Source organism: Perca flavescens, chromosome 16 (assembly GCF_004354835.1).
Source record: "Perca flavescens isolate YP-PL-M2 chromosome 16, PFLA_1.0, whole genome shotgun sequence".
NCBI classification, from domain to species: Eukaryota; Metazoa; Chordata; class Actinopteri; order Perciformes; family Percidae; genus Perca; species Perca flavescens.
The window spans coordinates 9,976,741-9,994,976 of record NC_041346.1 but is presented as its reverse complement, the minus strand read 5'-3'; the positions used below and the strand labels follow the sequence as shown (position 1 = coordinate 9,994,976).

The 18,236-nt window shown below is 40.0% G+C and overlaps 2 protein-coding genes across 2 annotated transcripts in view; one reads left to right on the top strand and one right to left on the bottom strand.

The window, feature by feature from the left end:
- The window catches only part of si:ch211-127i16.2 (probable flavin-containing monoamine oxidase A), a 37,422-nt gene extending 29,539 nt beyond the window's left edge, over nt 1-7,883 (top strand). The window contains exon 8 of the mRNA XM_028602192.1: nt 7,180-7,883. Within this exon, the coding sequence (XP_028457993.1) occupies nt 7,180-7,498 (319 nt within the window). The 3' untranslated portion in view covers nt 7,499-7,883. The remainder of the gene's footprint in view (nt 1-7,179) is intronic.
- The window catches only part of vsig8a (V-set and immunoglobulin domain containing 8a), an 84,885-nt gene extending 69,217 nt beyond the window's left edge, over nt 1-15,668 (bottom strand). The window contains exon 1 of the mRNA XM_028601922.1: nt 15,150-15,668. The gene's annotated coding sequence lies outside the window, so the exon portion shown is untranslated. The remainder of the gene's footprint in view (nt 1-15,149) is intronic.
- Nucleotides 15,669-18,236: the final 2,568 nt, after the last annotated feature.

The window sequence follows — 18,236 nt, the reverse complement described above, 5'->3', positions numbered from 1 at the left end:
TAAATATATTGACCCCAGTGGGTTCATGCTTTACTAAGTTAACAGCTCCCAAATGCATGCTGAATAAACTGCAATGACTCAAGAGTTGCTTTGTAGGATACTGAAACTTTTGTGTGTTGCGCTCCTCACATTGTTTAGATTATTACTACCAACAGAGAAGGATTAGTTAATCCAACCCATGATACAGAGTGAAACAGAATACATTTACAAGGTTTTAAAACTGGGGTGTTAGTTTTATATGAAGGGAACTTTGTTTTGTGTAACAGTATCAGGTTTCTTTACTATTTCAGAATTCCGCGTAGAGAATAAAAATGATGTGCCATAAGTCTAGTTATGGCACCTAACTCTGATAATTACAAGTGGAGCTCTCCATCAGAGGTCTACAGGCTTAGCAGTTCATCTCGGTGTGTCCACACAGTGAAGTTTGCATCCATTCAGCTATTTCAGGATTAGTCCTTCGCTGGGCAGCAGCAACTCTGCTCCTCATCCTGAAACACCAGAATGATTCCCCAGGGAGCCCCACTTGTGATAATAAAAAAAAAATGTCAGCACAATATGTTCATATTCTTTTTCACATCTTTTAAAAAAGGGCAATGTCTGATGTTTACACCCCCATATGTACTGTACATCGAAAGCCTGATTGTAAACTAACATACAACAGCTCAACAAGAAATGATCGTCACAAATACATACAGTATGCTAAGCATAACATCACAATACTCCTTACTAAAAACATGATATATATATATATATATATATATATATATATATATTACTTTTTTCCATGCAGCATCACGATCTTATCACGGTATTTAGATATACTATTTTGCAAGTTACTAAAAGAAAAAACAAACTAATTTCCCTTTTTTTTTATATAGCCCTACAAGGTAAAAAAGAAAATACCACACTAAATACCATTCTTAAATTTAACACTTTTCAAAATCCTTGTAAACCACTCTTCACATCGGAATAAATTAGATCCACCTCACAGCACCTATTAAAAAAAAAAACTTCACTTCAATCACTTTTAAAGCTGGTTCGCCTGTCACTCCCATAATTTCCTTCTTCCAAAAACAGTGGCGAACAGCACCAGAAGCAAATGCCAAGAGTTGAGTTTTCATTCAAACCAAATTATGTCTGGTGCGTTAACTGCATGAAAGATTTATTTGAGAACAAAAGGCAGCGGTGACTCTAAAGTTACTATAAGACCAGTTGCTGACAATGTAGCATTTAAAAGGCTAATTTTATAAATGGAGCGTGAGGAGCTATGCGGCAGGCAAGGCTCCTCACGTAGACTGTATAAAATATGGAGTAATCTCGGTGACGTCACCCATAGGTTTATTTCTCTCCTTCCCAATAAAAGAGATGAGACATCATCAGATCTGAGCAGAGGGAGAGGAAAAGAGGACAGGATGAATGACCTTCATGTTATAGAGTTATATTTAATTATTTAGGTTATATTTAACTACTAATCGGGTTCGGAATTTAAAGCTTTAGTGGGTAACTTTTTGATATTAACAAACGTCCGTTGCATTCAAGCCATTGCCAAATGAGTTGATACAAAGCTAATTAAGACTATCAGCTCCAAACAGCTCGCTCTGTATTTCTCATTATCGCTATGTTTAGAAGATTGTTTTGTCTGGTAACTTTCCCATCCAGAAACACGAGTGAAGATAATGAACCTCTTCTGAACAGTCAATTTTTTTTTTTTTTATCCCTCCGTGTCCTCCTTGGCTGCTAGCAACTGCATTGAGGAGGGGTGGGGGCGCATGCGCGATCACGTAAGGCTTGAATCATGTGGACGCGCCAACAGTGTTGTTATTACTTAGAATTCCTCATGGGGGAGACAGAAACTAAGCACTATAGCTTTAAAGACAACCAGGCTGATATAGGAAATGTATAGCTAATATGCACACGTCAATATTGAACAATGGTATCGCACGTCTAGAGCTGCAAAGAATTATTGATTAAATTGCTTAGTTGTCAACTAATAGATAATTAGCCAAAGTAGATAATCTATTAATGGGTTTGAGTCATTTTTTATAAAAAGAAAAAGTAAACATTTTTCTGATACCAGCTTTTTAAAAACGTGAATACATTCTAGTTTCTTCAGTAACTAGAATATCTTCACATTGAACATCACAATTCCAAACATTTGTTAAATGTGTGTTTAAAAGGCTATGTAATCAAAACACAGAGGTGCATTCTGTTGGCAAAAAACAGGCTGCACCACCTGCACGACCGTTTTTGTCGATTAGGTCACCATAAGGACGGCTATACACACCTTTAGTTTTTTGGGCATTAATTACAGACACAGTTCATTACTGAATGTAAAAACATAGAAGTGAGAGGGCTAAAATGAAGCCTTGTGTCAAGTATCAACTACAATTTAGTAGGGCTGCCACCTCTTAGTCGATTAGTCGACTAATCGGTCGTTTTGGTCTTAGTCGACTAAGATTTCTTTAGACGATTAGTCATTTTTTTATGCTTATTCATGCTTATTTCCAAGAAACTTCTGGGCACAATTATGGTAAACACAAGATTTAAAGTGGTGCTTTTGCAGGATTAATTGTGGAGAAACTCAGTTTTACAGATGGTTAATTAACTACATTTATATTGTGCTTTTTTAGTCTTAACCACCTCTCAAAGTGCACAGCTCTGTCAATTAAATCAACTAATCGATTAGTCAACAAAATCGTATAAGTGTTAGTCGACTAAGAATTTCTTTAGTCGAGGACAGCCCTTAGTCTGTCAAACAGTATATGCAACACTTCACAGTGTTTCCTCTATGTTGATTTGACCATGGCGGCCCCCCACGGCAACATTTCTGCCCCCCACGGTATCAGAAATAGGGGCTGCATTGTTAGAGTGCATGTTGGAGAATAGCGCGGACACACAAGGATAACTAGCCAGCTGAGATTGCGTGTGTACGTCCTTGAGAACTGTAAGTCGTATAACTTCTGTTGTCAGTTCATTTAAGCCTGGTCTTGCAAATTTAAATTAAATTAACTGGTGATTTTCGTTGTTTGTGTTCTTCACCTGCGAGCTAAATTGCACATGGCTGTTGATTCAATAGCTGAACACCCTCGCCCACGTTTGTATTTTAGGTGTATTATTTACATGCTGAAGTAGTTAAACTGCATTAAGATAATGTAATTAATAGTGGGTTTACGGTTATTTGATACAGAATGCTTAGCCTATATGTCAAGATCAAAGTTGGCCTATATAGTAATTCAAAAAATACAGTTCAATCACAACTGAAAATATGCCTAATTGTGTGTGTGAATAGAGGTGAATAAATATATTAGTTTGTGTTGCAGCAAAGTCTCAGTTCCGTTTCATGGGACCTGCCCCCACTGCTAAAAAAAAAATCCTAAAAGGAAACACTGCTTCATATTTCTATATACAGGGCAGGCATATCATTATATATAAGAACAAGTAATACCAGTTTATTTCATCAAATGCTCGAGAAAGGTACATGACAGAATAGAAAGAAAGCTTTAATCTTCCTACAGTCTGTATTTGTGCTTAAGGTGACAATGTGGACCGGCTCCTTTCTAAATCCATTTTGTTCATCTGCTGTTATAGTATCTGACTCAGCCCACTGGGAAATGTGATTAAATTAAACACAGCAGAACAGTTTGTATACAGTGGAGGTCAAAATGATATCCCACTAGCTCAGAGGGATTCTTTTATCTTTATTCCCAGTTTTATAGATGGGATTAATCCTACACATGTGCATTTCAGAAAATCCACCATGTTTGAGACTTTAAATGGTAGTCCCCCACGTTCACGTTTTACCTTTCTCGACAATTTTATAAAAACAAAAGCATTGCATAAATTTCATGGGTGCCTTTAAAGCTTTAGTGCGTAACTCTCTCTGTATTTCTCAGTATGGCTTAGTTCAGAAGATTTTGTCACCCGGTGACTTTCCCGCGCAGAAATTTGAGTTTAGATAATTACCTCTTCTGAAGAGTCCATGTTTGTTTAATCCTCCGTGTCCTCCTTGACTACTAGCAAGTGCGTGGAGGAGGGGTGGGTGCGCGTGCGCGATCACGGAAAGCTTGTATCATGTGGACGCGCTGACAGTGTTGTTGTCATTACTTAAAATTCCTCATGGGGGAGACAAAAACTATGCACTAAAGCTTTAACTCATCTTATAACCACCTATTTAAACAAGACAACAATCGAGTTCAATCAAGACCACAAAGGAGCCATTTTAAATCTGACAAGCTCTTCTCAGTATAATGCTGCTGATCATTATACCGTTTACTGCCACCTGCTATGCATGTCGCTGTAATGGTTGTGTTGATTGATTTCTCCCTACAACCCTGTTTTATTTTTTTTATTACCATACTTGGTGAATACATTGCTTTCCTTTTTCATTATCATTTGTATATTGTTTATCTCAGTGATCATTGGCTTTGTCGCACTCCTAGTTGAGTCACTGCTGTTCGACTATATTAGAAAGCCCCTCAAACAAAAGTGTATAAGGTCTTACACTTGGGGTGACGTCAGGCAACTTCAACAAACTACATTTTTCAGGATCAGTTTGAGGAGACCCAGCAGACCCCATGACCTCTCAGTGGCAGGTGGTGTGCATTACCAACTCCAAGCTTGTTGACATGTTGCCAAAAGGCCTTTTAGTCTGAGGGCTTCTTTCTGGATATTCTGCTGATGAAAGTCTAAAGTAGCATCTATTAGGCTGGACTGAACACTCAAAATGTTCCTGAACATTTCTCACTGCAGCTTTGGCACACGCTGATCCTCTCTTCACTCCTGACTCTTACCCAATTTCTTGTTAGCACACGTACTGAATAGTAACATCCCTTTGTGAAGTCCATTGTCATGGCGAGCTTTACAGCATCAGAGAAGAGGGTATATTGAGTCCAGACGAAGCTCGTTTGCTGCTGAGGCCTCCAATGCCCCGCAGACGGAGTGCAGATTTCTAAACGAGAAGCATACTTCTTGCTAGGCAACCACCGAATCACCCGTCCTCAGTCAAGTCAATAATATCAGCTGGTTTTCCACTCTGAAGTTTTTTCAACTTGAGGCGTTTAGGGCGCTCCTGCAAAAGCTTAGCAAGGCAAAAGATCAGCAACTCAAAAGCAGCGAGCAAAATGCTTCATTCTCATTGAAAATAATTACAAAAAGCCACCCCAGGCTGATAAAACACGCTCTATCTGATCGGGGCCTAACTCTGCTGTTCAGATAACCTAAATTAATCATCAAGGATGCTGGCCAGATTAAAGGTGATAAAAGGGAGCCCTTCTCCATTCCTCTGATTGATGTACAGGGTTTGGGGCTGGTACAGTAGAAGAGCCTTGAAGAAAGTATGATGGGCTGGTAAATAAAAGAGCAGAAATCTGCTATAAGTGAACACTATCCTTCGAAGGGTGAATTAGTGTAACATCTTGTGTCTTAGAGCTTTCAGAGTGCTTAGGCACGTTCACAGCTATAACGTTGCTGCTAACTTTATAGTCCCCTACACACCTCTTTTTTTCTCTCTCTCTCTCTCTCTCTCCATATGCTCTCCACATTGTTAGCATGCTCCTGCCTTAAGGCAAACAGAATCAGAAGCATTCAAAGAGCACAGATCATTCTACTGTTCTGTTTTTGTTGGTCCCAGAATACAATAGCACTAGTTACTGAATAACTGACTTGAAGAAATTGGTACTGTCTGTACAGTTAACATCACCCAAAGTGTCCATCCACTCCTTCAGAACATGCCATCACATTTGATCATATCTATTGGAGGCTCCAGGGTAGCCAGATGTGGACAGAAGCTAGGAATCATTCATATTCTACTTTTGTTGACCTGATTTCTGACCGCTGCTTCTCTGTCCTCAACAGGAAGAGTGGCCCATGGAGGACTAAAATTAAAAGGGCGCATTATTCATGTTGGGCTTTGGCTCGGCCCCACCTCACCAATCAGTGGGGCCATAGAAACTAGCCAAAAGACCAGCCTCTCCATCTGTATCCCAGAACAGAAGCCTTTACTTTTCGCTGAACTAGCAATAGAGTTTTCTCCTTTCTTCACCACATTGTTTATAGTGCTGTGAAGTGGTTTCTCGGACCAAGGAATGATCTCTTTACCACTCCCCTTACTCTTGGCTTCATGACCAATGGACTGGAGGTCTGAGAAAAGTAGCTAAGCTCCCCTCTGGGGTTGGGTGGGTAGTTGACCGATTATTGACGCTGGCCAATTATCGGGCCGTTTTTTTTGCAGTTTGCAGATTATCTGTATCGCCGTTTTATTTGCCTGATAACCGATACAATTAATTAATTAAAAAGTACGCTACTTTGACTCTGTTACAGCTCTGCGTCTGTCCCTCCGCTTCGGATTCACTCACCACATAGTCTGACTTTATGTCCTGCCCACAATGCTATCTGACTCTTTTACTGTGTATTATGTTGAAGGATTAAAATTTATTAAATATTGCATTTTCACTGTAAATGCATATTGGTTACAAATATATGTTTTCACAGTGCCACAGGTAAAAAGATACTGTAATGCATCATCTTCAGTCCAGCAGCCATTTTCTTCGACCTCTTGGGGTGCTGGCAGTTGGCAGCAGCAGCATCCACTGCCACATTTCGCCTCCCAAATGTCGACTCCAATCCATCTTATTTTTCATGTCGCACTAGAGAAGGTCTGTTACACAATCAATCCCAGACTATCTTGCCAATAACAAAGCCAAGTCAAGTTTAACTGTATGTTCCAACTCCAAGGCACATGATATAGACTGATGTTGACAACAAACGTGGGCACCATGGGCAGAAATGTAACAGGTTTATAAGAAATCCTTGACGTTGTGTTTATTACATGGAGCAGAAGTAGCATCGTTATTGTGCTTTTCTAGAAAGCAACCCCTAAAGGGTTGAGCAGGCTCAACCTCATTTGCTGAGTATGTATTTGCAAATTTCAGTCAACAGAGACATGGAGCGTCAAAGCCAACAGAGGGCAAAACTGTATCAGTTTGTCAAAATAGAAATCCTATCAGTCAACAGCTTCACATGTGTAAACTGATAACTGAGTGTTATTGGCTTAAGACACTATATACATGTGCTAAAAGGGATGTAATTACTCCAATAAGAGGATAAAATGAATATATTTTCAAACAGCAACATAAGGCTTAGTGTTTAGTATATAGCTAACAGATTTTCTTTGATTTACAGGATCCACTGGGCAGGCACAGAGACAGCCACCCTGTGGTGTGGGTACATGAGTGGTGCTGTACAAGCTGGTCAGCGAGCAGCTCTGGAAGTACTGGCTGAACTCTGCCCCATGGCCCTGACCCAGGAGGAGCAGGAAGCAATGCAGCACAGTCAAACTATCATGGGTGCTGCCAAGCAAACAGCATCATCCAAACTTGTGTACCAGTTCACAAAAAAGACTATGGTCATAGCAACACTGGCAATAGGTGCAGCTCTCTTGCTGGCTCAGAATCAAAATGCATTGCTAAAGGTCAAAACTTACTTGACGAAGGTATTTTAAACAACCAGACACAATATTTTCCTACTGTAACAGACCTGGAAAACAGGTGTGCAATTCACCCGTTTTGGTTTTGATTTAGACAGAAAGGTTTTGCTAGGGCACCAAAAAAACAACGTTCTGCCTACTGATACCGGACCTTTTTTGTTTTGGTTTTCACATACTGCATATTTCACAGCAAAGTTTGAAAGTTAAAGTCAATTACACTATTTTCATTAGGCCTATATTGTATCATATTAAATCATATTATACTATTGGTAAATTGTGGCATTGGTCAATAGGTTATATCAAAATTACTCTATATTGACTTAGAGTGTGCAGATAAATGACAAAGTTCTCTTTAAGCATTTTGAGGCATGTTCTCTGCCATGTTGTTTCTTACGGTACAATTTTATTGGGGTATAACATAATTTACATTATGAGTTGTTGATTTACATTACATCAACATTTATTTTTCGTTTTAAAACAATTATTTTTATTAGAGACCCTCACTTTCATTTTTCTTTTATCATTTGCTCATAAAAGATTATAATAATTCTTTTCTGTAGCAATATCTACAGAAATCCACTAGAGATATTTGCACCTCATGTCATTTGCCTTTTCAACATTGACAATTGTGTCCATAAAATTTAGGATGTGCTTTTAAGCTTAGGGCTTCACAGCAACCATGTTGAAACCACTTTGCAGTGAGAAAATGGAGCTTTCATACAGCATGCCTTACATTGTTTCCCAGAGAGCCATAAAACCTGCCTGAGAGGCTTGGAGCACAGCCACACATGCGTTTGTGCACCCACAAAACCACCAACAGACATTCGAATGAGCATAAGATGGATGAACCAGTCACACAATGACAACGTCCCACAGAAAGTGATTTAATCGCTATCACTTGATTGCACAATCGATTGAAAGGATTTTTGTCAGTCCCCATGTCTCTCCTGGAGTATCTCAAACGCCCACTGATCATTGGATGGTAGTCTGTGACTCCATTGGCGCCATGGCTTGTTATTTGGCTTTGTTGCACTGGATATACTGCCTGTTCTCCCCAGTTTCATTTAAGCCAATACAGGCTGAGTCTAGAGTCTAGTCTAACCCTGATCTGTGACCGATGGAGGAGCATCTTGGCGGCAGGGATTTAAATATTTAACTGAAAATGTCTGGGAAAAGAAAATCTTAAGTGTGGGTGCACTCTGAAATAGTAAAAGATGATGCAAAGTAAGATGCAAGTTGTGTGCCACCGCCCGATACAGGAGCACAGAAGTAAAAGTAGTCGAGGGCCCGCGCAGCAGGACAGACTTTTGCTCTGTGTGCTCCGCTTTTCGTCACCGAGGGTGCATGCCAGCTGCTGACTGCTTGAGTGAAACACGAGCTCCAAACAACTTTCAATTCATCTTCTCCACCCCTGCACCACTTATGCAATAAGAAGCTACTATTTTTATGTGTGTGTCCTAATCGGTTGTATGTTTTAATAGAAAAATGTGCTATACACACACACACACACACACACACAACCTGAAGAAGTCTGAATGTTTACCATGTTTAATTTTAACTTTCAAAGCTCACCAATTTTATTGTAAAAACAAAAAAGCAAATCAAGAGCACAGACATCACAGAGGGAATGTTGTGTTTCATAACAAATCAGGAAGGAAGACAGTATGCTCGACATTTTGATGCTCTCAAGATAAGGGTGAAATGCGATCATGAATTTCAGCCCCTGATATTTTTAAAGCCTGAAATACATAAATTAAAAACAACCATCTACCATGCATAGTGGACTGTGTGTTTTTGTGTGCATGTGTCTTACATAAGTAATGTTGCTGTAATTACTGTAGCCTCTGTAAACACCTGTCAAGCAATTGCCTTAGTGTTTGCCTTCGGGCAATAGCATCTACTTTAAAAATTCATACATTGCAGTGCAGTGCAATCAATTTTTGTAGCCACAAACAACTCTTTCCTCAGTTAGAACCAGACCCATGGGCCTGAACTACGAAGCAAGATTTGGCGTTAACGCGGCAACTTCAGGTTCAAACCAGAGTTTTGTGTATCACGACGGTGGATCACTTGTTACCGGGTTAAATCGCCGTGGTAGAATATTTATTAAACAAACGAGACGAGAACAGAAGCGAAATTAAGTGCATAACTGAAAAATAAAGCATAGGCTCAAAACAAATACAAACAGTGGGCACAGCGCAATTGCGCATCAGGCTCCAAAAATAATAATAATAATAATAATAATAATAATAATAATAATAAATAATAATAATGCGCCCAAATCCAATAACTATTACTAGAAATAAATGTGCACAAATTTTAAACCGAAAGTGCATAAAAACAACAAGGTAGGCTCACTCAGAACAAATACAAAAATAAATAAATCAAATGCTCAAATCCACAAGTATTTCACTATTAAATGTGCAAAATTATAAAATGTTATTAATGTCCAAAACGAAATCATGTAAAAACAATGAAATAAACAAATGGCTACTCACTCACAGAGAGTACAATCAGTGTCCACTGTCCACAAACCATCCACACTTTTTTTGTGTTGTGTGCGAGAAACACCAGCATATCCACGTTCTTTGGAAGGAGACAGCTTCTTGCTTTATTGACAATAAATCCTGCCTTGGAGAAAATGTGTTCAGAAGGCGTGGATGTTGCAGGGATACAGAGCAGTCGCTTTGCAACTCGGGCCAGGCTCGGGTATCTGTCTTGGTTTTATTTCCACCACCCCAACGGTTCAGAGTCAATTTTGGATCTGTCCTGAAGATAGTTTTTCATTCCTTCTGTGCTTCTCCCACCTTATTTTGTAGAAACCAGATCTTCCTCATCTCCGCACAAAATCATAGCAATTTCATTCTCTTTGTCGGTTTTCTGTTTTTTTTGACACATGTTGCCCCTCACCTCCAGGTTCACCTGTGCCTTTGGCTGCGCTGAGTGCACTTAGTCGGTCTGTACTGTTGCAGACAGGGACGTGTTGTCCTCTTCAGACAGCAGCTCGGTCAGGGTTGTCATCGGTTTCAGCACATTTTTAATGTCCTCTACCGCATTCCAGTGTGCTGTGGTAAGGTCCAGTGTTCTGCGGTCGCTCTTCTTCGTAAAGTTTGGGTCAGACAGCATTGCGGTAATGGGCCAGCGTTGCTCCAGCAGTCACTCCAACATTAAAAATGTAGAGTTCAAACGTGTAGACACATCCTGAATTAGTTCATGCTGAGGGACATTTTGCTGCTTCTGTTTTAGCCCAGTTTTTGCTTTGTGCCCCTTTTTGAACTACTCTACGTGATGCAGCCACGGCACGACATATTGGCTCTTGAGTGCAGCGTTAATGCAGAGCTGCAAAGTGTGCCCGGCGCACCTGACGCCCTGCATCTCTGGCCATTCATGGGATTCCTTTAGTGTTTCCACACAGAGCGTCATATTAGCCGCGTTGTCACATACAACAGAAACTCTCTTTGCTTCTGGAATTCCAAAGGTATCAGCAACTTCATATAGTCTATTTGTTTCATCTCAAGCACAAGACTCTGTGCTTTCCAGTCTCCATCAATGAAATGGGCAGTCACGGTCATATAGGACTCCATTCTAAGAGATGTCCACATATCTGTGGTCAAGCTCAGTGCCTCGCTGTGTTGTATCAACTCTGAAACTTTTTCTTTGAGTCCCTCAAATTTTGCGGTTAGTGCATGCATGATTTTGTGGCGTGCTGGCACTGTATATCCAGGTTCCAAAACTTTCAACAAGTTCTTTAAACCTTGGCCCTCCACAACAGCAATGGGCCTCATATCCTGAGCAATAAAGTCGACAATTCCTTCCGTGATATTATTTTTGCGTTTGGATGATAGAGGAGGCTTAAGATCCAGCGTGGTCTGGGTGTGTCTGGGGAATGCTACCGTCATTGCGGGCGGGTGCGCCTGCAGTTATATAACGATTATTAGACTAAAACATTGAAATATGCCAATTCTGATGTGTTCATATAGCCTGCTCAAAACAGACGTGGCAACCTAACACAGACAAGTTAGCTTACCATTTTTAAGTGATATGCCATGTTTGTAGTCGAGCTGTGATAGGCAAACTGTTGCTTGCAAACTTTGCATTAAACTTTTTTCCCGTTATCTATTTTTGTAAAATGCTGCCACACTGCCGATGTCTTCGACATGGTAGAGGATGACTGACTGTAAATTAAAAGCTCAAAATTAAATAAATATTCAGCAAACCACGGCCTTCTAGTACTTTCTTCAATCTGTCTCCAGTGGGTTGGTTCTGAAGACAGACTGTTACCTGTGAAACAGGGGTGCTCTGAAAACACCCCCATTAGCAATTAGTGCTTTCCACCTGATGAAATTAACACAGCAAAAAAATCGACTAGAATTAAGGTTTGGTGAAGCCGGGTAACGGAAATAAATCCAGGGCATCTTGATCTTGATTGGTAGTGCAAACCTCCTATGTGTTTGAAGTGCCCATATTATGAAAAAAATATATATAAATAAAAAAATCACTTTTTCTGGGATTTGGGGAGTTATTTTGAGTCTCTGGTGCTTCCACACGCATACAAACTTGGAGAAAAAAACCCATTTGTGCCGTTTTGAGTGAGATACGGGTTTCTGAATGTAACCTGCCTTCAGTCTCCGGGTGAGCTGCTCAAAATCTGCAGGGCTTTCTACGTAACTAGCCGAAATGAAGGGGCTAACCGTAGCATGCTACCGCTAGCATGCTAGCTCATTCTCAATGGCAAAACACTGCTACAACACACACTAGTTCACCATAATCTACAAAAGAACTACTTACATGTCCCTGTTCTGCAGGCATTCCACACCTGGAAAAGTTGGAAGTGCGCCCTCGTTTAGAAGAAGTCTCCCGGCTAATCCTGCCTTGTAACTGACCGAAGTTGTTTAAACAGCTATCTAGCTGATAAGATCCTTACCTAGCTACTGCGCATGTGCGACTGCCAACAAAGATGTTACAGCAGGGGGATGATTCAATTCTGGCAATTGTGTTTAGATTGCTTTTTGTAGCATTTTTATGCAAATCTCTGCTCAAGTGCCTTTCAGTTAATGTTGGCAATGGTTTACTTATGGTCTCTGCTCCTCTTGGCCAAAGCAGTGTTCCTGTATACATCATGATTTTTAAAGCCGTTTTAATGACTTAATGAGTCATTTGTGCAGCAGCATTTGCAGCTCATACTTACTTGACGGTTTAAAAAAAGGAAAATAGTTGTTTAATCATGTCCATACTGCATGATTTTGCTTACCTTGCACGGCAGCTATTCTCGCCATATCACAAGATCACGCAAGAATCGCAGATGGTTAGAGCTGTAACAATTCCAAATTTTACCGTACAATTAGGTGTCTCAAAAATAATTGCAATTAACAATGTAATTGTCTCTTTCAGTCAAGTTTAAAAATATTTATTTATGGATTACTTTTGCAAACAAATTAAAAGTTTTATTTTATGGATTAATTTTGCAAACAAATTCAAAGTTTGTTTGCCTGTGGAAGCACCAGAGACACCAAATAACACCCCAAATCCCAGAAAAGGTGATTTTTTTCATAATATGGGCACTTTAAGTTAACATAACATTGGCACTAGTACTGTGTTGATTTCCGGACCTTAGGTAATGTTAGCAATTAATTGCGGTTTAAAAGAGAAACTGCAATAATGTGAAAAAATAAAATTGCAACTAGACAATTATATTATAATTACATATATACTGGGGCTGTCAACGAATATTCTAAATTCGAATATATATTTGAATAGTTTAAAAAAAACGAATTTCGAAGGTGAAAATTAATATTCGAATAAAAAAAAAAAAAAAAAACTTGCGGTAGCAGAGGCTGTCTGGCTGTCTGCTTTGCTAGCGCGCCTGCAAGCCGTTACATACTGGATGCAGCCCAGCTGGCGCATACAAATGTGACATCATGAGATCGCCGTGACTATTGAACTATTGAACTCATTCAGGCCTCCTGTTTCCGCTTTGTTGTGCGGCGCTGAAGAAAAAGAGCCGTGCGCGACCTCGGCTCGGCCGGATATTGCATCATTTTGATGTCACGATGTCGCGCGCCACCTTGGATGCATGCGCAACCAGATGTTCGAATAGTTCGAATATTCTTTGTTATTTTAGAGGGAATATTCAAACGTCATTTTTGAGCAATTTTGACAGCCCTATATACATATATTATAATTATAGAATTATAATTTAAGTTACAGGTAGGGTCGGGCATCGTTTGGATATTAACGATTCTGATTCCAATTCCGATTCTTCCTTTTGTTTCCGGTTCTTATCGATTCTCGATTTTGATTCTTTGAGGGGTGGAGTTGAAACGTGTCACATGCTTATTTCACAAATAAGAGGAAAGTTTTATTTTGATTCAAAGGGGGGTTGCAGTTTGACGGGGCTTTTTCAATGTAAAATAAAGCCACACTAGAGCACCGCTTACTGTGCTCCATGGCTGCCACACAACAAGCGCCTGGCCGCTATGGAAACCAAAACTTGCGCATGTTAAATTTGGAACCCGTGATCGGATTTGAATCCAAATCCTCCAAACGATTCCAAACGATCCCAATAAAGATACAATTCTGACGGAATCGTAATTTTTGAAACGATTCCAAGTAGTAATCAGTTCTCGATGCCCAACCCTAGTTACAGGCCTACAGATAATTCATCCAATCACCTGACAAGTATTTTTTGAAAGTGCCCGCCCTTTTCCAAACAGTTTTCAATGACGGAACATTCAACAGTGTTCTTTATCTAGTGAGGCAAAAAAAGTAAAAGTTTAATTTAGCATTGTACCCTTATAACATTGTTGGACTCATTCTACATATCCTGGGGTTTTTCAAATTCATTTCAATTCATTTTTTTTAGATCATATTGTTTTGAAGAGGACATTAAGACAACTCACAGGGGAACAACAAGATAAAGTAGTCTGGATTGTAGCCTGATAACTGCATGAACCACTCACACAATAAAACACCCAAGAAAAAGTGATTTAATCGTTATCACTTGATTGCACAGTTGATTGAAAGGATTTTTGTCAGCCCGCATTTCTCTCCTAGAGAGCATCTCCAACACCCACTGATCATTGAACAGTAGTGTGGCGCCATGGCTTACTATTTGTCTCTGTTATCACTAGCTTGCACTAGATCAACTGCCTGTTCTCCCTGGTTTCATTTAAGCCAGTCCAGGCTGAATCAAAGCCAACAACTCAACATCTCTGTGTATACAGTGCAGTGTCGGCACCAGAACAAATCTGATTTCCATTCAGATTTCCACATTGGGGTGGGGTGGTGGGTGTGTGTGTGTGTCTGTGGGGGGGGCACGCATAAAACAACTGCATGAGCAACAAGATGTACAGATAGATCGTCTCAGAGGCTGTTGAACAAGAAGAAATGACCAAGCCTCCAGGCGTTCAATGGCATTCAGAACCAAACCAGAACTAACGTTCATGAATACAAAACACCCACACGCCACAGAAAGAAAAAAAAAAAAAAACACTGCCTGTGCATTTACAACACACACCTATTTTATAACATCCGCGATTCAGAACCAAGGACAGCGACAAGTTTACTAAGTTACAGAAGACAGACGCAGACGTGAGCTTAGTACAGATTAATCTACAGCAGAACAAAAGCAAAGTGAAGCCGAGGGTTAAAAATAAGCTTCACTCACCTTTAAAATAGCTGAAGGCGGCGAGACTCTGCGCTGAGATAACATTTTTCCAGTCATTAGTGCTCTTCTTGAAGTTCTCTCTCGCTCTCTCTTTCTCTCTCGAAGGCCAGCTGCACTAACTGGGCCTTCCGTGAGGTAAACATGGCTCCATGGTGTTCAGCGAGAATGGAAAACTAGTTTTCTCATGTGGCAGTCAAGAAAAGTTTTAATGTAGTAGGCTTAAGAATCCCCTGCCCTTGTAAATCCTAAATGAAGCGGTGACAACAGTCGAGGTAAAAGCTACCGGGGGAAGTGGAGGAGGAGAGTTAATGAGCTGCACCTGTCCACCGCTACTGTAATGTTAGCCGCTGAGGTGTTTAGCCCCGCTGGAACTTTTGTGTAGCAGTTATCGCAAAAATAGTCACGTTTTGCACTAGCCTGCGTCCCAACCGTCCCGTCTGGCCTTTTAGCTGGTGAATACTCTGGGAAGAAAACCACTTAGCAAAGTGGTTTTCTTTCAACGCTGCCCAGCTAGCAACCTTAATTTCATAGACAGTACATAAACGCTTAATTTAGGCGCGTTATACACTTCCTGTCACATTAATGATCACCTGGACAAAAAAAATCAGACGGTCACGTTCCGCTTTGGAGTCCCGCCCCCGACCAGCTGCACAAACAGGATGCTCTCATAGACAGTATATAATGGACCAATAGACCCCGTTGGTCTGGACGGAGACCAGTGAAGGCTATTAGAAGCACTTTTCCGGTGATGGCCAGCTTTACTGCGCAGCCTCCAACTGAGAGAATGTGACGTGAGCAACGTGTCTGAAAGTTGGAAGTCTTCTGGTAGCTGTGCCAAGAGAAATCTCAATCATTCCCAATCTTACAGATACGGAGAGTGTAGGTGGATGTAAGGAGATAACATGGGCACAGGCTAATTATTGATCACTAACATGCTAGTTAACATTAGTAATTAAACCTAAACATCTCATGTAAGTCGAAACTGCCTGCGAGCTTCTCCTGTACTATACGGTAATTCCTCTACTATGCGACAGTAAGTCACTTGGTTATGACACAATCGTTAGCCTATTTTTACAAAAGCGTCTGCTACGGAGCCATAACGTGAGGTACAAGGTAATGGAGCCTTTTATACATTGTCGTGTTTCTTTGGAACTAAACAACGGACAAATAGAGTCTTTAAACGCTTCAGATGTAAAGTTATTCACAGTCAAGTGACGTAAAAAAAAAATGGCGGTCAGCGGAATGCTAACAGGAGGTGATGGCCAGTTAGCAACAAAATGGCGCCATGATGGCTCGAGTTCTGAAGCGAAGCTTACCCCCTTGCTCTGGACGGAGACCCGTGAAGGCTATTAGAAGCACTTTTCCGGTGATGGCCAGCTTTACTGCGCAGCCTCCAACTGAGAGAATGTGACGTGAGCAACGTGTCTGAAAGTTGGAAGTCTTCTGGTAGCTGTGCCAAGAGAAATCTCAATCATTCCCAATCTTACAGATACGGAGAGTGTAGGTGGATGTAAGGAGATAACATGGGCACAGGCTAATTATTGCTAACTAACATGCTAGTTAACATTAGTAATTAAACCTAAACAGCTCATGTAAGTCGAAACTGCCTGCAAGCTTCTCCTGTACTATACGGTAATTCCTCTACTATGCGACAGTAAGTCACTTGGTTATGACACAATCGTTGTGTCAATTGTTCTTGTTCAATTGTGTTTGTTCTGTATGTTAAAAAATATAAAAACAATAAAAAATTGATCATAAAAAAAGAAAATTGGCACAAAGGAGCAGTGATCACAAGTGCAAACTTATAAAACAACCTGAAGGACACAAAAAGGGATTATTTTTCTTGAAAAAACACAAAGAAATTGGCAGCCTCAAATGGCCTTGACATTCTTTCAAAACCTAAGTCTCAAAAATGAAAACCATAGGATTTTTTTAGCTCTACGGTACAGTCTGTACAGCTGTAGGATATTTATATTACTGGAGAAACATAACAAATGCTTCAGTTGCATGACACAACTAACATCCCATCTGTGACATACAGCACTGAGCAGGTTCTGGTGTAACTCCAAAAACATGAGTGATTTTGAAAAAGGGTTAATAAAGCAAGGAGTCATTGAATGGTTTGATGAGCATGAAAGTGAACTAAATTGTCACCCATCTGTATATGCTATAGGAGGTGCTGGAAGCTCAGCGGGGAGATGACCTCAAGCTGCTCTGTCAATGTGTCATTGGCATCGGCGGTCACTCAAAACCAGTATGACTGTCCTCCAGCTCCAGCAGGGAACCCCAAACTTCCCTCTCCCGAGCCACATTAACCATTATTTATCAACTTTTTTATAATGAAAAAATGCTGGAGGGAAAAAAACAGAATGCAATAACCAAACCAGTTCATTTATTTATCTATTTATTTTCAGTATAACTCATTTTAACATTTATAATATACATAATATTTTAAGGCAACAGTAAAAACTGCTTCAATAACAACTAAGGTCATTTGGATCGAAAATATGGATTTTTAAAGCAGAATTGCAAAGAATATGAGCCCAAGAGAGAGGCAGAGAGAAAAAGTTAAACATTTAATCTTATTTTTTCTAAAATGCACAACCTGTCCTGGAGATGACAAGAGTGAATCAAGATAATTATGTTTAAAATATTTAATGCATTTAGTGGTTTTTTTTTTCAAATCAGTGCAATTTAAAAGTTATTTTGCCAAACTAAAGTGTTTAAAACACAGTTAATTCCCACTAAAAAAAAGCCATATTGAAGCTTATATGTAACCTACAATTAGATCTAATTCCTGAAAACCCTTTGTACTTTTGAGCTTTGAAGTTCAACACTATGATTGTCAAAATAATCTCAACTTTAAGGTCCACTTAGCTTTGTCAGAGCTGTCAACCACGTCAAACAATCTTCATCAGGAAATGGAGTTGGTTCTTGTGACCTAAGAAAGAAACTTCAGTTACAAGATAAGTGGTTATATATAGGGATGAAATGGAGATTGTAACCCCTGTCAGGAATGTTCTTTGTTATTGGATGGAATGCCTTGACCTTTCTCCGGCCGTCCGTTGATGCTTGGTCGATGACTTT